Raw genomic sequence first — 27,471 nt, forward strand, 5'->3', positions numbered from 1 at the left:
AAGCCCATGTCAACTACAGACACTTGACCCAGGAAGAGCAGTAGTTCTGACCTTACCCCCCCCCCCCCCCTTGCCCTCCCTCTCCCTGCTTATGTAACACTGCAGTCTCTGCAAAGCTGCTGATGTGACAGATCCAACTACCTACACACACACACACACACACACACCAGTGATCCACCAGATCGTACTGTACTCTCTATGATTGCTGTCCTTGCTTCTGTCATCACTAATGATTGTAACATTGATTACTGTCATCAAATTGAATTGTGATATAATGTCACTGAATCTGAGCCACGGTATTTTCCACAGACCTCTACTGGTGTGCTGTTTACATTCTACTTTTTTGCTGTCATTAGGCATTGTTTTTTTATTCAGCCTGAGTGTGTTACAGGATGTCAGGCGGGTGCTAAAGCGAAGGGACAGGGGAAGGGGGCAGACAGAGAGAGGTAGCTGGGTTACACCATGTGACCTCGCCAGCTGTTGCTGTATGCTGGTGGGAGAACCAGAGAGGGAGGTGAGGGGCAGGAGCAGGAGAATAAGGGAGGGAGGGGTTGGGACTTTGCCTGCACACAATGTGACTGGTGACAATCCCTTCTGCAGAGAGAGAGCGAGAGAGAGAGCAGGGGATGATCACACACATGCACAGGCTGGGATGTGAAGTGGGAGCTCACACACACCTCTCCTGATTCAGCGGAACAGATTTATTCGTCACCTCTTCTGGCGGTCTCATGCAGCGAGCCGGCTGCAAAACACAAGACAATCCCAAACCCAGCAGCACCTGCCCGTTCGTCAACCCATCTGTCTGTCTGTGCAGATTAACGCCCCTGTTACAACTCTGATTGCGTGCTTACTGGCGTCTACTGCGTCTGAGAGACGGAGGGGGGGACACGACATCCAGAGAGACGAGCGGCGAATGTGAATGATGGGAAGACTAAAAAGCGACGACTACACTGAGGATTGGCCAATGGATGAACTGCGAGACAAATAGATAACCAAAACAAAAAAGCACTGTTTCTGCATCTCTACCTTAGGACCCCCCCTCCCCTGCAGGGAGATGTTCGTCATTATGGGATAGATGCACAGGTCTGCCCGTTGCCATGGATACCAGCACGCGAAAATTTACAGTGCGGCGATGGTTTTCTATCTACCTGAAGAACAAGGCTGCAAGGACCAAGAACAACACTGGCTTCTGTCAACTAGAGGTAAGTCGAGCTGTTAAGACACACTCCTAAGAGCAGTCAAAACTTCTATCAACTAATACATGTGTGTGTGAATCTGTGAGTGCTGGAAGGTTGATTGCATCACAGTTGCACCATGTGTGTGTTTGTGTGATCAAGGCCATAACAGCAGCCGTCTCATATCAACAGTAGATGAGGATTTATGCGAATAGTATGTGTAAACATGGGAATGGAGGTGGGAAGAATGTGTGTTATTTCATTTCAACATTGTTACAGTTGTTCCTCTACCTGTCTGTCAAGAAGCCAGAAAACGGGCAGAGAGAGACAGTGTTTTTACTAAGAGAGAGAGAGAGAAAGCCAGGCTACATGGGAATACAGTAAGATATTCAAAAATAATAACAGGAAAAAAGCAGCCAGGCAGGCAGGTTGATAGATACATGGACAGAGACAGATTGATTCAATGGATGGCCACAGCAGTGGTCTATTTATAGCCCAAATAAACCAGCAGGGGAAAAAGAGAGGCAGTATGCCGTTTGCAGCACATCTACCTGTTTGTTTGAGATATAAATAGAAACCCTCCCCTCCTCTGGTCTTTGTTGTTGTGACCGAATGCTGATGAATCTTCCTGACAGGCTATCTACCTGTTTGTGTGATTGTTAGTCTTTCTGGCTGGCAAATGTCTGTCTGTGTTTATTCACCTGTTTGGCTGACTGTCCACATCTGTAACTTGATGCTTGATGCTCCATTTGGGAAAGCTCTTTCTTCACTTCCTTCTTCTTCATGAGAAGGTCAGAGTTCAGGGTCAGCGACATAAGAGCTGGTACTGAGGCCTTGAACCTGTTTCCTCTTGGTTGATGGACATCATTTCTGCTTACCTGTCTAGAGAATAAAAGAGCAAATCATCACATTACCCAAAATGCTACTGCACTGATCTCCATGGGCCAAAACAAGACAAGACAGCAGATGACTGCTGTTGTAAAAACTACATTATCTTTAAACCCCAAATGTTGTGTTACACTCGCAAAATCTCACATTAACTCTGTGCTCTAATAAACATCATGTATGTATTATTATGATGTATGAATTTACATAAACTAATATTATAATTGATTTGTACAGTTCCACACATTAAAAATTGTGCCTCTGAACAGAGAGATAACATTGTAGGCATTTGTATGAATTTATGTGAAAATTGGGTCCAAACAAGTGTAAAATATTGTGGGAGAAAATCTATTGACATCACTGACTGTGTTATGTGGGTTGTGGACTGCACTGTTGCTATGCTGTCCTGTCAACAGTTGATACTCTGTGGTTTGTTTCCTTTCACTGAGGATTATTGTGTGGCTCTGCTTCGTTTTGCACTTCCTTTAGGATCTGGACTGAATATAAAATCTCTATTTTAGTAGTAATTAACTCAATGAAATTAACAATTGCTAATTGAATTGCAAAATGAATTGCCAAGAGGGTGAGATGACTATTATGTTTACAATATGAATTAATTTAAGGGAATTTCAAAAATAAAGTGTCATTTTGTTGACAATGCCTCAGTCTAGAGATTTTGACTCTTAATTTCTACATTATTCCAGATTCAAGGGAAACTACTCTGAAACAATTGGACTTATGTCTTCCTCTAGCAGATTCTGTTCTTCTTGTAATAACAATAAATCTGGAAGGCTGACTTTGAAACCTAATAATTCGCTTTGCTGCTTTTGATTTGGGTTAACTGTAACTGGAAATCAAATGTGCTGTCTTTCTCACAGACGCAATAACACTCTCACAGCCTCAAAGAACTTGCTGTCTTAGCAGAAACAGATCTAAGTGACAGTTTGATTATTTTTAGCTTTATATGTCTCAGGTATGATTCTAATTCCAAAAAGAAACAATGCATATTGTACTGATTTAATCCCAATAAGGTTTAAATATATTCTGACAGTGGCAGACAACAATTATATAAGACCTTAATAAACGAAAAAGTACATTTAGAATAATAAGCAATAGTAATTAACACAGTATATTACAGGTACATAATAAAGTTTTAGCTAAACTATGTAGAAACCATATTTGTCAAACTAAAATGCTGATGTGTGTGTGAATGGGTTAGGGAAAAAATGGAAACACAAACAGAACAGAATAGGAACTATCTACAGCTCACAGGAAAAAAGTTTCCCTTTTTCACCATGTGCATGATTAGCCAAACCAACAGATCAAATGGGAAAATGTGCACATGCATATAACAACAGATAACAATTCACTTTGCCTTTTACACCATTTTTCAACCATGTCAATGTCTCGGTGCCTCCTCCCTGAGAAACAAAAACTTCAGGGAAGGCAGGACCGCAGCAGTTGACTACAGGTGAAGCTTCTGTGTGTGAATTTGCCAAATTGTCCAAATATGAACCAAATATCTTTCTAGATTTATTAACTCCGGTTTCACACTTGCTTCAAAGTGGGGTGTAAAGCTCTTAGCCTCTAAATGACAACCTAACTAAGAATTACAGTATATTGTCACACTGATCAATCTCAGTCGTGCCTCTGGCTGGCAGTTGACCATTTGCTTCACTTAGCAAACTGGATAGGCTGAAAAAGGAAGCTTACATTATGCACCACTGCCAATGACCTCAGCCCATTCCAGCAATAACATAATGGCTCATAAATAACCATCTGTCTGTGTTAATTTATAAGAGTGATTTGCTTTATTATGGGGAGTTGTTTTATTGATATGTGTTTCAACTGTAATTCAACTCATTTGGTTCATGTTTCGCATTTGATACAGATGCTACTCTATCACCTCAGTTTTTCTTAGCTTTTGTTTTTTTTCGGGCTCTGTTTTTGTAAATATGTAAATGAATAAACTAATAGTGACATCGGTTTCTTTTTCCTTAGGACGACAGCATACTTAAGGAGATTGACATCAGCCACCATGTTAAGGAGGGTTGTGAGAAAGCAGACCCCTCTCAGTTCCAGCTGCTTAAAGTGCTGGGACAGGGTTCCTACGGAAAGGTACGGGTTGACAATTTTAACATGAATGATCTCAAAACCCTCAATTGCTCAGGACGCCTGTCCATGGGCAGCCCCATCACTCTGACATCTCTCCATTCATTGCATGTATTTAGGTCCTGTTTGTGCACATGTGAGTATTTCGGGCCTGTGTGTGTTAGACATAATTAAATAAACAGTGTGAAAATATTAAATTAATTATTAATGAATTAATTCATTGATAAAGTTAGTATTATTATTATTAAGGATGTGGAATGACATGTCCATGTGTTGTCAGTGCTTAAACCAACCATGCCTCACCAGTCACCATAATGATGAGCCATTTATTTTATAATTATTTATATGGCAACTTATGCTGCAGTTCACCAAGTATATTTAAATGAGTCAAGGCCAACTTCTGCATGTCAGGACAGAAAGTCACAGTCAGCAGGCACGAGGTCAGGTCGTACAGCCAGGACAGCATGTTAGCCTAGCTAGCTTGTGCACACTTACTTTATGTTTGGCAAGTGGCTACCATGTGTTTTTAAATCATAGTTGTTATCTCTATCACAGTGAAACAATGCTCATGTGAATCTTTTATGAAAAGGGATGCTTGTTAGAACTTACCTCAGGTGATGTGTGAGGGGGTTGTAACTTCAGCAGCAAGAGGGGCGTGGTGTAGGGATTTTATTTTATTTATTTATTTCACAACTTTATTCGCATATTATCACAAACATCATGTGAATTAAATAGTTGTAGAACAGTTCGGCATCATACTTAAAATTAGTTCAAACTGTTACAAAACAGTCTATCTCAGAAAACATGACAATGATGGTGATGATGATTCCAGGTGTTTCTCGTGAGAAAGATCAGAGGAGTTGACAGAGGACAGCTGTATGCCATGAAGGTCCTGAAGAAAGCCACACTGAAAGGTAAAAAGATGTATATAGGAGGATGTATATATATATATATATATATATGTGTGTGTGTGTGTGCGTGTGTGTGTGTGTGTGTTTTTCTTTATGTTTTTAAGTAGTACTTATAAATACTCTTGTTTAAACTAACAACTTTGTTATTTATTGGTCACCTAGTGGTAATTTGTTTTTATTAATATTGGTTATGTCCAGGAATAATAAGAGATATGTGATTGTCAGACTTCTCAGAGTGTCCTACATTCAGGAGAATTTGGGTTGAAGGAGGTTAGTTTGTGCTTGTGATACAGATAAATTGAATACGATTATTTCAAATGAGGATGTAGGCCTACTGTAGAAGCAAGTTGAAATGTCATGTGCAGATTTAGTTTCTTTGTACAAGCTGTAATCCTCTCAACTTGCACCTCTAGACTTTGAACAGTTCCAGTATGGTCTCATCCTGTCAACAAGACAGATGCTGCAATAACATTGTTGTTGTGGCTATCAACTATAGACCAGCAGCACCATGGAATGGTTTAATTTCATTTACATTAAGTAAATGAAGTTTCAACCTACATAAAACATGTTCATGATAATAGAGGCTTGATAGGATTTATCTGCACAGTGATAGAAACAAGAGACACTATAAATTGTGTATTCTCACAAGGTGAAAACAATACGAGCATCACTGTTGCAGCTGGTAAAAACTCAATATTATGTTATTAAACAAGTTCTTCTTGGCCTACTGTCTCCTTCCTAGTTCGGGATCGTGTGCGGTCCAAGATGGAAAGAGACATTCTGGCAGAAGTGAACCATCCATTTATAGTTAAACTGCACTATGGTAAGTCTGACTGTCCGATGGACTCCATTTAGGTGTTGATTTGAATCTATCTCTCTGAAATCAGTGTATATGTGTTTTTTGTGTGTGTGTGTGTGTGTGTGTGTGTGTGTGTGTGTGTGTGTGTGTGTGTGTGTGTGTGTGTGTGTGTGTGTGTGTGTGTGTGTGTGTGTGTGTGTGTGTGTGTGTGTGTGTGTGTGTGTGTGTGTTTGTGTAGCCTTTCAGACAGAAGGAAAGCTCTATCTTATCCTAGACTTCCTCCGAGGAGGGGACCTTTTTACTCGTCTGTCAAAAGAGGTATGTTTGCTCCTGAAAGGCTCCCTGGTTCTTTCCCCTATTGTCACTAAAATAATTACAAGTCTTTACTTTTCAAGGTCTTTAATGGGCTGTATAATACTTGCAGAATCACAAAGAGTGAATATACCCGCCATCATTATCCTTGTAAATGCTGTGTAGCTGTGATCCTGGCCTCTTTTACTGTCATGTTGATGAATCGTCAGTAAACAAAGACCACACCAGTGGAGGTGTGTTTTGCTGGCTAGTTTTTAATGAAAAGTTCAGGTTTTTTTTTTCAAGAACTAATAAATTAACTGAACAACCAGTTAAAGAAAGAAGAAAAGAAATCGTTGTTTTAGTTAAGTGCATCTATTGTTGTCCAGAGACTTGTAATCACACTTATGAAAACCCACAAATGTATTATGTTCTTCATAAGATGGTTGTGATGTATGAAAGGAGGTATGCAAGTTCATGCATTTGTAAGTTTTTTTATTTTTTACAACATTTTTTTAATCAGCACCCACATGTATTTCTTTGTTGTAGGTAATGTTTACAGAAGAAGATGTGAAGTTTTACCTTGCAGAGTTGGCCCTGGCCTTGGACCATCTACACAGTCTTGGGATTATCTACAGGGACCTCAAACCTGAAAAGTATTATTTCATAAAGGCTTGCTTTTTTTGCATCCATTAATATTAAGGACATTATTTTTAAAGCGGCTTTTGATGGTACTTTTTTACCTCAACAGTATTCTTCTGGATGAAGAAGGACACATTAAGATAACTGGTTAGTACATGCAACTGCAAACAATCTTCTGCCTTTCAATTTTCTGTCTTCTTTCTTTCATCTTTTACTTAATGTCAATCTTTCTGCTTACCTTGTGTCTCTGTGTTTCAGACTTTGGATTGAGTAAGGAGGCCATCGACCATGATAAAAGAGCATATTCCTTCTGTGGAACAATAGAGTACATGGCTCCAGAGGTCGTGAACAGGAGAGGGCATACTCAAAGTGCTGACTGGTGGTCATTTGGGGTACTTATGGTAAGAACTATTTCGTCTTAAAACTTAAATACTTTGCACATGTATAATAATGTGCACATGTGATCAGAATATATAGACACTTTTTCTACGTATTGCAGGATTTGGTGGTTTGATGGTACTGTCAAAAACGGCAAGCAGGCATGAATTTATTATAGCATATGAGCCAAATACTCAGCTCTTGCATAATGTGTCAGTGTACTGGTCTCTGAATTTGGCTTTCTTCTGGTAGTAAAGCTGCTTAATTACCATATCTGGCAGATTAGGTCCCATCACTTTCTGTAATCGTGCATCTGTTGGATTTTGCTTGTTTTGTTTGCCTGGTGGATTTTACTAATACTGAAAAGGAGGTTAGGATTCACTGACAGCTGACAAACCAATAGCTGGAAATTTTAAAATACTCTCTCTGGCTATACAGATCAGGGAAAACTAGAAACAGTATTTTATAAATGAAAACAATAATTGTGGGGTAAAAATCATAATTATGATTACATTTAATTTAAAACAGTGCAATATAGTATTTGAGACGGGTAAATACCATTAAAACAAGGCTTGGAACTGAAGCAGGAGCATGTCAGCAGCAGTGGCAGATTTTGTTCTACTCATAAAAGTCTGTTTTACAGTATGTGCCCCATTTAAAACAACAAGTTATCAGTTTTCCTTTATTTTAATTGTATTGCTATTTTCAGGTGTTTTTATATTTCTTATATAATATAAATACCCAATCTTTAACTTATTAGGCTATTTCTCTCTTTTAGGATGTTTCACAAAATGTATTATTGTTTAATAAATTTATAGTTATTATAGCTGGACAGACCAATGTAAGAATTATTAGTCAATAATATAAATTCATTTTAAAAAATTGGTAAACAATTTGTAAAAACAGTTTGATATTTGATTAACTGTAAATGCATGATCTACTATCAGAACTACTATTATCTCTACTTGATTTTTCTAGACATGTAGATGCATAAAACTTTAAGGTTGTTGTCACTGAGGTTGATTAAGGTCACAATTAATAGGTGCCTGTTTGTACTGTATTTTGTATTTTGATGCAGACTGAATGTCAGTATTCATGAAATGTGTCTATGAGCAACATTTATGTTACAGAAATAGGCTGATGATTTGAATGAGCTCATACAATAGTGCACACAGTTTAATAAAACACTAAGGCACAATTTGAACATTTGTTTAAGTTTCAATTGTCAGTGTTATCAATGCAAAGAAAGTCTTGTTTATATGCAGGAGATGTCAAATAACTAATGAAAATTGCAGTGAGCATAAACGTTGAGAAGCATTCACCTCTACATTACCCTCCTTTGGTCAGCTGACACATGCTTTGACAATAATAATCTGTTTTCCAGTTTGAGATGTTGACAGGATCATTACCGTTCCAAGGAAAAGATCGGAAGGAAACAATGGCGTTAATTCTAAAGTAAGACAAAGTCAAACTGTTATAATGTCTTTTTGTTATTAATGCTTTTTTGATTACATCCTAATAGTGTTTATTTTAAGTTGCTGTTTTTTGTTTGTTTTACTTTTTTATGTGTTGATGGTGTTTCATTAGTGCATTGTTCTTAGTTTCTGTGTACTAGTTATGTAACAGTGGTTTTCTTCATATACAGTATGTACAGAAGATTACTGAATTTGGTCATACTTAAGTTCTTTCCTCAGAGTTTCTGATCAATTTACTGCATTTCTATGTGCTTTATCTATCTAATAGTTAAAATGATAATTCATTTCTCAGTTATGGTTCATAAAAGTTAAGTTAAGTTAGTTAGTTAATCCTATCGCACTATTAGTTGTTACTATACAAACAGTGAAACTAAAAATAATAGAATAGAATAGAATAGAAATACTTTATTTATCCCAAGCTGGAAAATTGCTGGAAAATTTTAGAATAGAATAGATCATTTGAAATCAGCCATACTCAACCTTCTAGAGCATTCATACAGCAGCAAATAAATATTTGTTATGTAAAGATATAGTGGAGTAATGGCGTTGTGAGGAGAGAATGAAGTCACTCTCCCTGTGTGTGTGTGTGTGTGTGTGTGTGTGTGTGTGTGTGTGTGTGTGTGTGTGTGTGTGTGTGTGTGTGTGTGTGTGTGTGTGTGTGTGTGTGTGTGTGTGTGTGTGTGTGTGTGTGTGTGTGTGTGTGTGTGTGTGTGTGTGTGTGTGTAATCAGAGTTTCTCTGTTGTGATCGCGTTGGTCAGTATAAATGCAGAGGGCAAAAACAAACAAAACGGCATTTGTCAAGTAGGAGACTTGTCTGTGAGAGCTGTATGGAGACAATCTCCGCCCAGTGTTTTCCCCCAGTATTTTGAGCAAAGCACCTTTAATATATCACAGCATTACAAACATCTGCATGTCCATAAACCTGTTTCTTGTCTTTCTTGTACAGGGCTAAGCTGGGAATGCCACAGTTTCTCAGTCCTGAAGTGCAGAGTTTATTAAGAGCACTCTTCAAGAGGAACCCTGCTAACCGACTAGGTACTGTATACATAAAACATATAAATTGACAGACAAATGTTTTCAGAATAATGGTAGTGCATCTACATCAGGGCTGCCCAAAATTCCAGTCCTGGGGGGCCACTGTCCTGCATGTTTTAGGTTTCTTCCTGCTCTAACACACCTGATTCTAATTATGTTCTCATTATCAAGCAGCGCAAGTTTGTCACAGGTTTGAAAATCGTTAGAATCAGGTGTATATGAGCAGGTCGAAACCTAAAACATGAGGATCAGAATTGGACACCCCGGATCTACATCTTTGTGGCACTTTGAATTACCAACAATTAAGATACGTTATTACCTTGAGGGATGTTAAATGTAAGGGACAATAGGGCTGCAGGTGATGCAGCAACCTCAATTGATACAATAGTCGAGTTGGTTAACACGAGGCACTGCACAGATACAAACCTGGGTCTAAATATCATCCTATAATAATAATATTCTACAAATCAGATCTGTTCATAGCGAGCAACAACACTGTGAAAATGTCACTTTAATTATAGCAAGACCAAAGCTACAGTATGATTTTCACAACTTCCTACAGCCACTTCTAATATTAAGCAATACCATGTATGTCACAAATGTCCAAGCAGCCAAACAGTCACGGAGGTCTATTGGAAATTTGGCATTGCGCATAAAAGATTTGACTGTATTCAAACTATTTGCATGTTTTTTGTTTTTATTATTGTCCATGCTAACTGTTTTCCTAATAGATGTGAACAATGACCTCATTCTCTCAACGTTTCTGAATCTGTGCAACTGACAGGTGCAGGACCAGATGGAGTGGAGGAAATAAAAAGACATCGATTCTTTGCATCGATAGACTGGAATGTAAGTACATTTCATGAAGAATATTCTGTCATCTACATGATTTTAAGCTGTCCAGTGCTGTTGTTTCTGAGGGGAAGGAGACTATTTGCCAGTGTACTGTTAACTTGTTTTCGTATTATACACTTATACTCATTGGCATTAGCTGCATACTGAAACTCGGCCTTTATTGTATGCCAGTATGTCAGCCACCCTGTCCTACTACCAACAACTACACTTGGTTGCTCACACAAACATGTATACTGTATATTGATTTTATACTTAATTTTGCTTCATGTAAGGGTTTTCCAAAGATATTTCTCATAGCAACTTTAAATCATTTTTTTTCCCCTTATCATGTGGGGAACATACAGGTATCCTGGAAAATGCCCAACTGAGATGCACAATTCAGATTAGTGGCCTGGGTTCAATTTTAAAGTATTTATACCAGGAATAACACATCTGTGGTGACTTTAGTGGTTATATCCTGTCATCGAAACCCTGAAGCTGTTCATCCACTTCCTCAACAGTTGCCCACAATCATGAATCAGATAAGCATATAATGTAACTACTGTATATCCTATACAGGGAACTTTGAGTTTGTTTTCTTATCACAATAGCTGACAATGCTTTCAAGGAGTACATCAGGGACTTTAAATATAAGAAGTGTGAGCGTGAACAGAGCGTTCCTGAATACGAGAGCCTTGCTTATGGTCACATTATTGCACCCATTTCCTTTCATCAGAGATGTTCAGAAGGCTTTTGACACGTGTTTATCCGCTGCTGTGAGTAGTGATGCTCAAACAAAATCCACTATTATCTGCTTTTCATGCCCACTAATCTCTGCCCTCACCACCGGCTCTCACTCTACTCCTCGCTACCCTGCTTCTTACTAGCCTCTGCCAAACACCGCATTTTCCCAGCTATCAATAAGAGGCTTAGGTTCTCCTCCATACTACGCTAATTAAATCCCTGTGCTGTGTCGGGCAGAATGCTTTACTCTCTTGTCCATCAGAATCTCGTTTGACTTTTTCTCTCTCATCCTCTGGTCTTTCATTGATGTGTCGATCTTTCACAAGTTCCTCAAACAAAATGAGCATCCTCACTTTCTCAGTGGTTGTGCATCACAAAGAATGAGTTGCAAATTAAATAGCTAGTAAGAGTGTGAATTACTGCTAACATTCTCACCATAGATTGTTTTCTTTAAACATGTTTTTTTTCCAAAGCTGGTGGCTTCTGTTGCAGAATTAATGTGATCACTACCCAAAAAGATCCTGCTCAACTGTTTTCAGCAGGGACCATCTGACAATGCAATGGGTACCCCTGCAGGAGATACTCAGTAATGCACTTAAGTAAATAAAAAATGTACTTTGTTTACTCGACTACTCATATATAATTAGAATACAAGAGTTTTCACCTGGTATCACCTCACATTACATATCATAAAGGTGTCCTTTTTCAATATCTATACAATTAAGAATTTTCCTTATGGAGGCCAAATATTATTTTCTGATCTAACATTCTTTTTTTTTATTCTCTTCTTATCGAATAAGCGCTATTCTTTGTACTCCTCATCTAATATCAGGCTTTGTCATTGCTGACTAAGTACATGTTTACATCCACACTTGGATCACTATGTGACTAGTTTTGTGTAAATGTGAGACAAAGTGTGTCGGACATGAACATTTAATTTAACTGTTTTGGAACCCAACCCAACTTTCATTCTTCTTACCGGATCTAGTGACTAGTACGCACAGAAATGTAGTGGAAAGAAAGCAAAGCTTTGTTTGTGCAACACTTTTCACTAACTATAAGCACTTTTACATTTTATTGTATTGTAAATACACATGCTGATATTGATCCTTGTTGTTGTTTTCTGTAGAAGCTGTTCAAGAAAGAAATGAGGCCTCCATTCAAACCGACAGTTGGAAGACCTGAAGACACTTTCCATTTTGACCCTGAGTTCACCTCCAGAACACCCACTGGTAACTGAAACAGACTAAACCATGCACATACAGAAACACACATATGCCTAGATAAAATATGAGTCCATGAAAATGTATTTAGTGTTTTTATAGCTGATGATGCATTTGGACTCAGTGGTATAGTCGTTAGCACTATCGCCTCACAGCAAGAAGGTTACAGGTTCGCATCCCGGCCTGGGCCTTTCTGTGCGGAGTTTGCATGTTCTCCCCGTGTCTGCGTGGGTTTCCTCTGGGTACTCCGGTTTCCTCCCCGGTCCAAAGACATGCACGTGTTAATTGATGACTCTAAAATTGCCCGTAGGTGTGAATGGTTGTTTGTCTATGTTCGTCTCTATGTGCCCTGTGATAGACTGGCGTCCTGTCCAGGGTGTACCCCGCCTCACGCCCGATGTCAGCTGGGATCGGCTCCAGCACCCCCGCGACCCCGACCCCGGGATAAGCGGTTGAAGCTGAATGAATGAATTATGAGCTCATGTTTGTATCTATGTGTCTTTTTCAATTCAGATTCTCCAGGCATTCCTCCTAGCGCAAACACACACCAGCTGTTTCGTGGCTTCAGCTTTGTTGCAACGAATCAAAGTCAGGAGCCTAGTGTTGCTACGGTAGCGCCTTCTCGCCAGGAGGTAAACAACCACATAGCAAAGGTATGTGTCTTTAAGAAAGCAGCTCATGTCCTATTTCTACATCTAATTACTGTTGATTATTGATTGAATAACAAATTAACCATGTTAATAAATCCCTGAATTGATCTTTGCTTTATGAGCTAACTGACGGATAAACAGACTGGATACTGGATTGGCTATTTAATTATGCTGACCTTTCTAAACATCACCCTCATAAATCATGCTCAACTACATGAATACAGCAAAGCAATTACGCTCTCACTTAATATAGGACCCTGACACACTTGACTATGACAAATACAATGAAATATAACAGAAAAGTTTGTTTGTGTGCGCACATGTGTGTTCCCTGCAGCATCTCCAAGGTGATATGTCCTTCAGTGATGTTTACGAGCTTAAAGAGGAAGTTGGACAGACAGCGACTTATGTCTGCAAAAGATGTCTGCATAGAGTTACTGCTGTGGAGTATTCAGTGAAGGTAGTGTGGACACTAAACCTTTGCAAGAACATATGAAGATATACAACAACATTATGATATGATAACATTGTAATATATTCATAATATTGTTGACCATACACAAAAATGTATAGCTTTTGTCCTAGCATTTTATAGCATTCACAGTCTTACCTCTGCACCCAACCAACAAAATGTTGTAAATACATATGTTTGGGATTATTAAAAGATACCACCCAAACAACATACTTTGAGCATCCTGGATGCCTGTTTAGAGATCAAGCAGTTGCGTTTGTGTGTCTTTTCACAACATTTCCTGCATATTGTGTCAGATCATTGACAGAGCGAGGAAAGATCCATCAGAGGAAATTGAGATTCTGTTGAGATACGGACAACATCCAAATATTATTTCCCTGAAGGACGTAAGTGCAATACGCCCACCCCTGACATGTGGTGCCACAGGTTTTTATTTATTTTCAAAAGCCATGTTAGAAGCACCTTTATAACAGTGAGTGCTTTTGTCATAATCCTGTGTGTGTGTGTGTGTGTGTGTGTGTGTGTGTGTGTGTGTGTGTGTGTGTGTGTGTGTGTACGTCTGTGTGTGTGTGTATGTCTGTGTGTGTGTGTGTGTACGTCTGTGTGTGTGTGTATGTCTGTGTGTGTGTGTGTGTACGTCTGTGTGTGTGTGTGTTTCTGTGTGTGTGTGTGTGTGTGTACGTCTGTGTGTGTGTGTGTGTGTTTCTGTGTGTGTGTGTGTGTGTGTGTGTGTGTGTATGTGTGTGTGTGTGTGTGTGTGTGTGTGTGTGTGTGTGTGTGTGTGTGTGTGTGTGTGTGCTTTAACTTTTAGGTGTTTGACGACGGCAAGAGTATGTTCCTGGTTCAGGATTTACTGAGAGGAGACGAGCTGCTGGACAGAGCTCTGACGGTGCCAAACTTTACAGAGAGAGACGCGTCAGACATCATCTGCACACTGACCAAGACTGTGGAATATTTACACTCACAGGGGGTAAAAATTAGTTGAAACCTTTAACACAAGACTTCTTTCCTTCAGTATGCTTGTTTATTTACACATGGTAAATGCAGTATGTCTATTTGGTTTCTGTTACAGTCTTAGCAACCATTGAATCATGTTCACTAGTTAATCGTGTGCATTTTTTTCCATGTGTCATTCCCTTTTCCAGGTTGTGCATCGAGACCTGAAGCCGAGTAACATTCGCTATTCAGATGACAGTGGACTCCCACAATGCATCAGGATATGTGATTTTGGTTTTGCCAAACAGCTCAGGGCTGAGAATGGCTTGTTGATGACCCCCTGTTACACGGCCACGTTCATGGCTCCTGAGGTATAGTAGATCAGGAATCAAAAGAAGAAGTCTTTAATATCTCACTAACACTTACACAAATAATGAAACGGCTTTCAATAACACATTTCATATTTATTTATAAAAACATAAATAATCACAGAAACTAATCCCACCAGACACTCTATTGAAATTACTACTTTGTGTGTGTGTGTGTGTGTGTGTGTGTGTGTGCGTGTGCGTGTGCATGTGCGTGTGCGTGTGCGTGTAGGTTCTGAAGAAACAGGGTTATGATGCAGCCTGTGACATCTGGAGTCTGGGGATCCTGCTCTACACCATGATAGCTGGGTCAGTTAGTTAGTTTCTTTCTTCCTTTCTTCCTTTCTTCCTTTCTTCCTTTCTTCCTTTCTTTCTTTCTGACATGTAAAAAATATTGAGCAAATACAAAGATTAAAACTAAAAATCATCATCATCATCATCATCATCATCAAAATGACAATAAAATGAAATGAACTATAAAGTAAAGTAGGTTAAGGTTAAGTAGATTACAGAAGGTTCCCTTTGGTCTGACTTATTGTCTGTTATTGTAATTCACCCAATCTTTGATTTGCTTGACATTTTTATTCGTATTGGCTCAGTTTCAGTCCGTTTGCCAGCAGTACTGACGATAAAGCAGAGGAAATTTTGGCTCAAATCGGCAGCGGAAAATTCATTATCACGGGAGGGAACTGGGACCTGGTATCAGATGCTGCCAAGGTTTTATTTTTGTTATTTCAGGAGATAGACACACACATAGAATCGTGGTATTGGCACTGTCTAAATCTACCAATCTATCGTATGTTAAACAGGACATTGTGGTCAAGATGCTCCATGTGGACCCTCACCAACGCCTGACTGCACCCCAGGTACTATTAGTCTGTAATATGCTTTATGAGGCTATTTTAGATGGTTGAGAATCACTGTTTTTACCATTGTATTGGCCAATTTACAATCTGTTGAGTGGAAACATTATTAAATACAATACAGATTACAGTATATATGTATGTTATTTAGCTGTATTTTTTTGTTTGTATCTGGAGCAGTTTTCGTAAATTGCATCGCTGTGATTTCCATTAGGTTCTTCGTCACTCTTGGATTGTAGACAGAGACCAGCTTTCTGACAGAGCTCTCACCAGACAAGATGTTCTTACTGTGAAGGTCAGACCTGTGTGCATGTGTGTATGCTGTAAATATCATCAGAACATCAGACCAAATACATGTTATTCTCAGATGTTCAGTGTTTCTGTGTGTATTTCACAAAATAAGTGTGAGAGAATGATAGTTTAAGTGGTGAATACACAGTTTATAAAAAATAATTGCGATTTCAGCTGAAAAAAATAAAGATGTATTTGCCAAATGCTGTTCACTAGTCTGTAGTATCTTATGAGTGTTTGTATGTTTCAGTATTTCTTTTGCCCCGAATGACTAAGCTGTTAAAAAAACTGTTCTTCGGATGCATCTGTGTTCAAAACAGAGTCAGCATGAGCAGTGTACAATTCAAACTGTGTTTCTCTGTCTGTCCATTAGGCGGCGCTGTTTGCCACTTATTCAGATTAGACCTGTTATAATATGATAGAATTTCCTTTCATTCCACCAGGGAGCACTCTCTGCCACCTACTCTGCTCTGAAGCGCTGTGCTCCTGCTCCAGTCCTAGAGCCCGTTCATTCCTCCAGCCTGGCTCAGCGGCGAGGAATGAAGAAAGTGGGTCCCAAAGTTACTTCCGACCCTAAGGTATAGGAGTAACCTCAACAATCTGAAGGACACCCAAAAGGAATAAGCATGGACTCAAATAATTAAAGAAGATATACTCTTTTGGAAGAGAACAAACCTTCTAACAAAGTGCTCGTAGGCCTACTGTATAGACCGAATGTGTCCTACTTTAAAAATCGTATCGCAAAGTCAAATTAACTATGACAATAAAGCAGTCCACTAGGACTAGCTTCAGTCTACTATATTCAAATTGTAAATTTGAAACCTTTAAATTTTAAAGTATTCTGATACAGTGCAATATAACACTCATAATGTGCACATGCACATGATAAATGTGACTCTAAATGGCTTATAGAAGTTGACTAATATTACCTTAGTATGAACCATTCTTAATCCTGAACACAGGGTTTTGTTCAATCATGCAGAAGCCATGAAAACATTTTTCATGGTGTGGTCATGGCTATAAAATTGCCAAAAATTGAAATATATCTGCCGATGATAATCAACGTGAACGCATATATGTTTACTTCTTTTTGTCCATACATGTCATAATGCCATTAGAGTTGTAGTGCAATAATATGCAGTACACAGTGCACTTTTCCATGTCTATAAAAGCTACAGCAACTGAAATAGGGAGAAATTAGTCTGGTCACAGAAATCATAAAAAGTGTGTTCAATACCACAAACAACACGTCAAGTGGTCGGTTTACTTTAGTTATCAGGTTGAGCACATACATTTATGTCACCAGAAGTTCATGCCATACATTAATACCGTCTTCCACAGTCATTGCTCTAATATTTCTAACAATAGATGTGTGTTAGAGTAATGTAACTCACTCTGACTGACATTTTTCCTCAACTTCTACAGCGATATGCATGCTAAAATGTAAATATCCTACCAAAGGGAATCATTAAGTTAACAATACCATTGAAGTCTTATTCTTCATAGTATGCTTAATAATTTAACTGTATGAATTGCTGTCTTCCATAAATACAGCCTTTGACTATTGTAAAATGTATTGTTAAATGTATCTCTACTGCACTTCTCAGATCAGATGGAACAGTGAGCTATGAAGGTATTTATGTTGAACGTAGTTTGTTGTGTTTTTTCATGACAGATTCAAAATGAGTAGTCCTGGGGAGCATCATATGGCTCTTTGGTAAGAAAAAACTCTGCAGCCTATACTACTTTGTATTATTAACTCAGCATTCAGTGTAATAGATCATCTTTCAGTGTGTGCTCCGAGTGTGTCAAGTAACTGCCTGCATACTTCTGTTTGCTGTTAGCGTCTGAAAGCCAAAATGTTTGAGAAACACTGTGACAGAGGATTGTATATACTATCTATTGCTGCTGCCCTGATTGTATCTAATACGTTGTACAATCACAAATACGAGGTAAGACTGAACAGGGTGTTTTGGAGACATGAGTAGCACACTTTGTGTTGTACAATTTACCAGTAGAAATGTAGATTAATATGCATTCTTACTGGTTAGAGGTAAAACAAAACATTGTGACGTGTAAACCAATAATCACCGTAGCAGAGCTTCAGTAATTCTGTAAATATTATGTTTGCATACACGCAGGCTGTTGCTGATAAGGTTGTATATATATTGTGTTGTACAACCACACGTTCAAGGTAAAGCTGTAAATATTGTTAATTTAGATTGTACATATAGTGTGGTACCACTATTGGCAAGCAGTGAGACTGTATATATTGTGTTTGCTGATATATAGAGATTGTACATATTATATTGTGTTGTGCATCCATTGCTCACTGTACATACTGTCTATACCTGGCCAATCACTGAATTTATTGGCTAGAATGCCAAAGTTTTACAAATAAAGGAAAAGAACTGAAACGGCATTGATATGAGCAAAGAGGTTGTTTTTTCTCAATCATGTTTATGTACCAGCATGTGTAAATGTTCTTACCTAGAGATTAAAAAAATGTATAATATAAAATAAACTTCCATTCATAGATGACAGAACACCTTTTTCAAATACAGCATTTTGACATGTCATAGTAGGAAAATAACTGGTGTTACTAACAACATTAATGATGGCCCTGTTATGTAAGTAGATGAAATGTAACATTTACTCAAGTACTATACAAATTAAAGGTACTTGTACTTTACTTGGGTATTTACAATTTCTTCCAATATATGCTAACCTACATCTCACAGGGAAATATTGCACTTTTCACTACTTTACTTTTCAGATTAGATTAATAATAATACAAAGTGATGATGCAATATTATAGATTAAGCTTCCCCAGCAAAATAGAGTAATTAGCCTCACCTTTACCAACTGCAACATTAGAATGATGAGCACATTGATCCATCACTAATTATAATACAATAATATATGTTATTTTGAAATGGGTCAGTCTGCATAATGACTACTTTTACTTTGGGTGAATGAAGGACATTTTTTATACTGTAGTATTGCTACTTTTACTTCATTTAAAGATCTGAAGAATTCCTTAAGTCACGGCAGTGTGACAACGAACAAGCATGTACGATACAAGGCGATGCAATTATCATGTCAATGTAGTTTTATATCAAGCTCTGAACCCTGCAACACAGAGCTGATAACGTACCCACCAGCTCACAGGCCCAAGGGGAATAATGCAAACACCTGAGAGGCGCCACAACTCACAACTTGTGGTTACCCCAGCTCGACTTTTGTGAAAACGGCAGCTGCTTCCAGCAAGAAAACAAAAGTGGTTGAAAAAGAAAACAAGAAAAACAACATAGTCATTCCATATTAGGCTGGGGTATCTGATAAATTCAGGAGGATCTTCAACAAACACTGCATCCCTGTGTATTTCAAACCAAGTAACACACTCAGACAGAGACTAGTACATCCCAAAGACAGAACACCACACACCCACAAAAGCAATCTGGTTTATGCTGTCCAATGCAACGAGGTATGCAAATATTTCTACATTGGAGAAACAAAACCACTGCATAAACACATGACCCAACACAGGAGAGCCAACTCCTAAGGCCTGGACTCTGCTGTCCACTTACATCTCAAGGAGAAAGCCTACTCCTTTGATGACAGCAATGTCCACATCCTGGACAGAGAGGACAGATGGTTTGATGGAGGAGTAAAAGAAGCCATCTATGTAAAAGTAGAGAAACCATCGCTAAACAGAGGAGGAGGTCTGAGACACCAACTATCTCAATCTCATCTTTACAATGCAGCCCTTTCATCCCTTCCCAGGAGATTCAACAGTCTAACCTCAAAGAACAACTGTTCACAAATGGCCTCCAGTGACTCCAACGACTGTCGTTGTAAACCAGAAGAGCACTAACAAAGTCGAAACCTACTTCCTACCAAACACTGTCACTCCAACGACGGTTGTTGGCACTTGGAGCACAAAGGACTCCAGTGACATCATCGGCCTTATGAGAGGTTAAATACCTGGATCTCCACGCCAGTTAGTTGGACCAGTCCCAGCCTGGTCAGATGCGTACATGAACCGATGAAGCCTCTTGGATGAGAGGTGAAACGTCTTCCTAGACAAATAACCAAGTCAGGTTGCTTTTGACTGAAATTGCTTTGGGGAAAACGATGACCTGGACAAATGAGAATATTCACTTCCAATACTCTCCTATATATATTCCAATGGCTCTTTGGCCGATAGGTGCCAGAAACTGCCAAAAAAAGTCATATACCCACGTATACCCTCCACTACTCCACTGTATGAAACATAGTATGCGGTGAGAGTTCCGTACTGTATCTTTCTCTTTCTCATGATAATGTGGCAGCAAGCCACTAGATGGCAACCAATCATAACCAATGCTCTCACTCTCTATCTTTCTTTTTCTTTCCAGAAGTTGTCCCTTTAGAGCTGTAATCCCCCAAAAAGAAGCAAAGAACACTTTAATTTATATCAACCACCAGGCTCACACTCTGTTCCATAAAAGCTTTTAGCAGGCGCTGGGCTGATGTGTCAGGTGGGTGTGGCAGGCTCATCAGCCCTGACATTTAAGTGCAGTAGTGCTCAGAGCAAAAGGGATTGTAGGATATGAGTAGATACAGATGACAAGCCCCCCTGCGAAGATGATTGCAGTGGAGTGACAAGAGGAGAACAAACAACAGATAGAGGAAGGAGAAGGTGTAGGGAGGGGAGAGATGAAAGGCAAAGGAAAGAAAAAGAGCTTTGAAAAACAATAACTCAACCCAACAATTACAGCTTTGTGTGAACTTAGATTATCTTTCATGAAGGAAGAACTTCAACATGTATTTTCTCATCTTATTAAAACTCAGTATAATGTCATTTTATTTTATTGCAAGTTAATATTTCCACGCTTAACAAATAATTTAATCTTACTTTGACATACAATCCAATATTGCTAGTGTGAGGATTTGGTCTTCCTGAAAAATGAGTACATGCATGTTAAATTATCTAAAATAATGACTAGGAAAGGTTTGTACCTGGCCATCCTTTAACCAGACAGCCAATGTCCAGGTCCTTGTAATATCAAACTGCCAAAGTGTCCTTAAGCAAGTCACTGAGTAATTACCCTCTCTGCAAGTGCTGTTATGTAACATGAGTTGACCTCTGACCTTTCTGCAAAGGAAAGAAGGTGAAAAGACATTTAGATACACATATGAAAGGTGCTCTTCTGCAGAAAGTGACATTGCTGCTCAACATTCAAAAGACTATCCGATTAAGTGAAGAAATGTTTGGCAGCAAACCATAGAGTCACATAGGCAGTTGTCGCTGCAATCAGGTGAAGTGAAAGAGTAAACCTGCAGACTTAACAGCTAACAAGCCTCAACTCAACATATTGAACACATTATAATTTGAATACTACAGAAGAGACAGTCATTCCCACACTGTAGAATATAATTTGTAGAATACTGTAGTGTTAACAAAGATGAGATGCATCATTTTATTTATATTTTGCTCGATTTAAAGACAAAACAGATGATTTTTTTAGGTCAACATAGCACTACAGAACTTGGACTTTACAACATTTGTACATGATGATGAACGGAAATATTGCTAAATAATGCGATATTTATCATTTGACTGCTGCTGAAAGCAATATTAATGGACTATAATCAGTGCCTAATCAGTTTTTTTCTTATTCCTGGAACACTTGGACATCACTTTATATTTCAAATCAGCAGATGAGAAATTATTTCAAATGTTGGTTATTAATCTATGAGCAAAGTGATTAGAAGTAGTTCTATGCAGAAAGCAGAGCCATCTAGTGGAAGGCCATGTCCAATTTTAACATTTTCTGTGAAGGGAATACAATCTTCTTACTGTATTGCACTTAGCTATGGATGACACACTGTGCTGATAAATCTTCAGTCATACTGTCCACAAATAAGTGAAAATAAAGGAGGATGCAAATAAACCCTGTTTTGCTTTTAAATGTGAAATGCGAACACTCCCTTGCGTATCTGTATCTGTTCTTCTTCTGCTCAACATTCCTCTTCCATCACAAAACAGAGTTTTGAAGACAAGCGACGTACACACTCTGACAGGAAAGAAGATGCCACCACCTATTGCACTGGGTACACACACAAACACACACACGCACACACACACACACACACACCCTGTGGCATTACATCTAAACCTGCCACTCGGACGTTCACCGAATCAGACGGACAAATCTCTAACAGACGGCTCCTGACAAAGAGATTATCACCGTGACAGGAGAAGTGTGTGCAGCTGTGGGTGGTGGAGTTTACAGCGGGGAGATGGGGGTGGGGAGCGAACTTTTTGTGCATTCACACATTTGGCTCTTCTGTCTCATCATACCAATGTTCGGAGTCAAAGTCAAACTTACTTTATAAGATTTGTACTAATTGTCCACCGTATGTACGTGTGTATGAGAAAGACACACATACAATTATCATTGACGGAGTTATTTTACTGTGTATCAGACCGAAGGGTGGTTTACTCAACAAGAGAATGGTGTATAAATACATGTGTGAGGCGATGTAGGTTAAAACAAAGGGAATAACTTTAAACTAGAAGATGTTGAGAGGACTTTTGAGACATGCTATACTATTACTTTTTTTCGACATATATATACTATGACTTTTTTCAACATACTGTACTATGACTTTTTTGACATGCTATGCTGTGACTATTTTTGACATACTATACTATGACTGTTTTGACAAACTATGCTATGACTTTTTTTGACGTACTATACATTGACTTTTCTTATTAGATTATACTATGACTTTTTTGACATGTTATGACTTTTCAAGATACTATGCTATGACTTTTTCACATACTACGTCAAAAAACTATTCTATGAGTTTTCTTATGACATTCTACTGTGACCTTTTTCAACATACTACACTATAACCTTCTTACATTTTTTTGTCATACTATACTATGACTTTTTTATGACTTTTTTCAACTTACATATAGTCATGTTTCACAAATTAATAGGAGCCAACAAGGGACAGACACAATCCAGAGATAAAAACAAGACAATAAAGTATACTTACTGTAATCTGTTTCACTATGACTATGTTTTAAATTTGAACCATTTTAATGTTATTGCAAATTTGGATATCTAAAACAACAACAACAGATGAGTTCAGAGTTATCTTTAATACATTAATAATTTATTATCACAAATTATTTTTTTACCAAGAATGCCACCCAGATTTACTCTAATTACATAAAGGTAGCAAGCAGCCATAGTGGATGAAATGGTTGATGGGACACAGTTTGATATTTCCTGGCACAGTTTTCAATAAACCACAAATTGCTGCAATAATGGTGATATAATCATGTAATCCAAACACAAATACACTCACAAGTCAAAGGTGCCAGAGGAGGATAAGTGAAGCTCTGCAGAAAGTCAATTAATCTTTGCAGTGGTCCCCCTTCCCTCCACCCTGCTTAAAAGCTTCATTTACCTCCTATGGAGAAGAGATAGAAACACCATTAGTGAGATGATGGCAGGACTAGAGAGGGGAAAGGAGAATCTCACAGTTGGATGATCTGAAACAGTATAGGCCCCCGTCTCCTCAAAAAGTGTGTGCGCGCGAAAAGGCGAGAGCATCTTCTGCATGGGTGAGCTCAATTAGGTTCTATCTTGATTATCAAAGGTAGTGGCGTTCAACTTTTAAGGCGGAAGTGTGCCTCAAATCCTTGCTGATGGCAAAGGGTGGGCCGACCTGCAGAGTAGGAGTTGAACAGCTAACGGTGGAGATTGGCTGAGGGGTTTCCTGTCACAGAGAGGTGCTATGCAAGGTGTGCATTAGGGGATAAGACCCCAACCATTATTTCCATATCTAAGCTGATGTCTGAGTGCATCTCTGTATGTGTGTGTGTGTGTGTGTGTGTGTGTGTGTGTGTGTGTGTGTGTGTGTGTGTGTGTGTGTGTGTGTGTGTGTGTGTGTGTGTGTGTGTGTAGCATGGAACCCCAGCTGGATAAATGATATTCATGTGTGTTTACATGCACGAGTTCGGGTGTGTGAAATGCCAGTGAGCATATAGGCTCTGCTTCACTGAGCTCGGCTGGCTACTGAAGCACAATTGGGGGTCTCTCTGTGTGAAAGAGGTCAAAACACACAGGCAGATGCAGGGGCACAAACAAGGAAGTTTGGCTGAATACTCAAGTCTCCGATAATCAAACAGTATGCAAATCAGCTAGGTCCTTTTTCTACGCAGAGACAATCCCTATATGAATGCCTGACTTAGAAGTCCCACTACAGATGCTTTTGGAATTAATGTCTCATGGGCCACATATCACAATGTTTTTGCATTATTTTGAATGTATCTTGACATTCAAGCTCCAGCCATTTTAGGTCACCAGTTTTAAAATTATGTTAGTTAATGTACAACATGCTCCCTCCTCTTCCTGCTGATCTTAATAACTGCAGGTCTGATCTCAGAGCAGCAGGGTTTTACTGGGTTAATAAAGTTGCTGATAAAGGATGGTCAAGTTGAATCAGTAGAGAATGGATAGCAATACCCAGGGCTGCAGACATGAAGGGGTAACTACAGGCAGGAGGCCCAGTCTCCAGCTTCTTAATTACAAGGAGCTTCAAGTGTTGACCCTGAGGACAAATAGAAGCCAATAACATGCGTGCCATTCAATATGTGCTCTATTACATGCTTTGTGCTGTTCAGACTCCTTCAGGGGATAACAGGCCGAGGGCTGACATCCGGACTGTCAGAGTAATCACTTACTGCAAAACAGCACCAAGGATTAAACTATGATTCTCTTCATGTGAATATCTCTACAGCTCCTGCCATGGTTGTGTGGCTCAATGTGTCTGTGTGCCTGTTTGCGCTAGTCTAGTGTATAAACAAATGTTTTGTCCCAGTTAACTAGGCCCCAGTCGGACCAAACATATTTGGCACTGGCCCGCTGATGCCGGTGTGTGCGCCTTTGGGTTGCAGCAATATATAAGCGGGCATATGTGTGTGTTGTGAATGTGGCAGCCGGGGGATAGCATGCTGCTTCTGCTGACACTGGGCCTGTCTGCCTGGTGTGCCCCTTTCTGCACCAGTAGAGCTGGCACTGCCTCCTGCCTCTGCCCAGCTGACTTGCAGTGCGCCAGCTGGGCGCTACCAGGAGAGGCCCTGCAGAGAGAGGACGCAGGTCAGCCGTGACAGAGGGATACAGAAAGAGAGAGAAAGAGAGAAAGAGAGAGAGAGAGAGAGAGAGAGAGAGAGAGAGAGAGAGAGAGAGAGAGAGAGAGAGAGAGAGAGAGAGAGAGAGAGAGAGAAGAGAGAGAGAGAGAGGTGGAGTAAAGTGGCAAGGTTGATACAGAGCAAATATACAGTACAGGTGCAAATATACTGGAAGAGGAAAGGGATGGTTGCAGTTGTAGCACTATCATGATGACCTCTTAGAATTTTCTGGGGGTTTTTTTTACATTGCATCTGTATTTTGATTGGTAACACCTCCTTTTACATACAAGAAAGAAGAAAGAAATATAATCTATCCCAGCGGAGGTCATTCAAAATATTTATGGTATTACTTATCATATCTGTAAGAGTTAAAACTGCAGTAAATTCAGATGCAGAAAGTTGCATCTTAGTAACATCTGCTTTATTTTTGCAGGGAACTTACCTGAGGAATTTCCATAAGCAAAAATCCAGGTTCACACACTTCCACCAATACCATTATCAGTTGTTCTTAAAATTAAGGTGGGAATTAACATTATTTAACCATAACCATATGTCATATCGGGGTAGTCTGCCAAATCAGTGAATTAAATTAAAGTTTAGCTGCTGTGTGGCTTAACACACACCTGTGGAACCAAAATATTTCTATTTATAAAATAAAAACTGCACAGTACCGACTAACAGATTCCATTTACGAACAGAATTCAAACTCTCAAAACCAGAATCTCGCGTGATCAAACTCGACTTTAGTGTAAACAAACGTTTTTGCTTGTTTGGGTCCAAACTGTAGAATCCGCCCACTCTGCAGAGTTGACTGAGGATGGAAACAGATTCTAACTAGTTGACAATTGATATCAGGAAAGGTTACTGCACTACTTGTACAGACTATAAATATGGATAAAGTCATGGAGATGACGTGAACATCGACTGTACATGTTGGATGAGTAAAAATCATCATAAACATTAAAGTTGGCAAGTATTTACATCATGCTAGCAAAATTTTAAGTCTATGTCAACGGTTGACAATGGCAATTATAACTTGACAGGATGTTGTTAGTATGCTATCATTAGTATGCTTTTTGTTTTCCCACTAATAAAATAATATCTGATCGTAAATATTGAACATGGATCATATTTGCGATTAGAAATTGGTGTGTCCACCTCTAAACAGATTAGGTGATGATAAAAACATTCTTAACATACATCACACAACAGGAAAATCTAGCAAAAAAAAACAGGGCTTTGCTGACTAGTGTTGGGTGGGGTGAATAGGCCTAAAATCAACTTGATTATTGTGTAGTGTGTGGCTGGCATTAGAGAGATTGATATAACAGCTAGGTCTCTTACACTTCTACCGTTACATCCCTCGTCCTGTTGCTTAAAGCCCAACTGTGGTGGCTTTGACTTTGTGGAGCCGCAAGGCCATCCCTTAAGCACCAGAATGAACGGAAAAGTCAAAACACCACTTAGAGCAAAGGCTCTGAACACCCTCGCCTCCTTACTCCTTCTATCCTACTTTTCTGCCCCACCACAGACTCCCTTCGTACACCCCACCCTAGCCTCTCTTCCGCCCCCTTCTCCATGGGCCCTGGGTCTCTGGCTGGGGCAGGCTGGCACAGCTGTGCCGGGAGCCTTACTGTCACAAGCGGTTAGGGTGACAGCCACTCACACTTCATAATGTCCCTCTCACAGGTCACCGAGCGACAAGCTGGGTCACCTCGCTCCAGCAGGCAGCCCCAGGGGAAGCAGAGTGCCCCTCCACCACCACCACCACCACCACCTCTTCATCAAGTTCCCAAACCCACCTTCCTCCCTCCATCCCTCCACCCTTCTATTGCCCAGGAAAATGGAGAGACAGGAGGGGGCAGGTGGAGGGAAGAGGTGCTCTATTGAGCTGGGCGAGAACACAAGAAGCTCTCCACACTGGAGACTACGCCAGGGTCACGATTACAGTGGGCACGCCACTGCTAGTTCCTCTGATACAGATGATTCTGGCAGCGTGGGTCAGGGTCAGTGTGAGCTACTTAGATGGTAACTGTACTGCCACACTTGATACTTTAGGACTTTAGGTAAGGGTGTGGAAGGCAATGAAAACAGTTGTCATACAATTATGATGTACAAAACAGCGACATCAACGCTAAATTAGATCAAATGTCTTTCAAAGTTGTAGGGAGACACTCCAGGTGAATAGGG

The 27,471-nt window shown here is 39.4% G+C and overlaps 1 protein-coding gene across 1 annotated transcript; it reads left to right on the plus strand.

Moving 5' to 3' along the window:
- Nucleotides 1-1,067: 1,067 nt before the first annotated feature.
- On the plus strand, nucleotides 1,068-27,313 carry rps6ka2 (ribosomal protein S6 kinase, polypeptide 2; the record flags this gene model as incomplete). Its single annotated transcript, XM_083920080.1, has 25 exons — nucleotides 1,068-1,202; nucleotides 4,062-4,178; nucleotides 5,005-5,086; nucleotides 5,826-5,906; nucleotides 6,121-6,200; nucleotides 6,723-6,829; nucleotides 6,925-6,962; nucleotides 7,074-7,216; nucleotides 8,578-8,648; nucleotides 9,616-9,704; nucleotides 10,489-10,553; nucleotides 12,412-12,514; nucleotides 13,019-13,158; nucleotides 13,493-13,615; nucleotides 13,924-14,013; nucleotides 14,439-14,597; nucleotides 14,773-14,934; nucleotides 15,164-15,240; nucleotides 15,531-15,648; nucleotides 15,741-15,797; nucleotides 16,009-16,089; nucleotides 16,529-16,663; nucleotides 25,090-25,249; nucleotides 26,813-26,870; nucleotides 26,971-27,313. The coding sequence occupies exons 1-25, from the start codon at nucleotides 1,098-1,100 to the stop codon at nucleotides 27,311-27,313; spliced, it is 2,784 nt and encodes a 927-aa protein (XP_083776206.1). The 5' UTR covers nucleotides 1,068-1,097.
- Between the last annotated feature and the right edge of the window lie 158 nt (nucleotides 27,314-27,471).

Source organism: Echiichthys vipera (assembly GCF_963691815.1).
Source record: "Echiichthys vipera genome assembly, chromosome: 1".
NCBI classification, from domain to species: Eukaryota; Metazoa; Chordata; class Actinopteri; order Perciformes; family Trachinidae; genus Echiichthys; species Echiichthys vipera.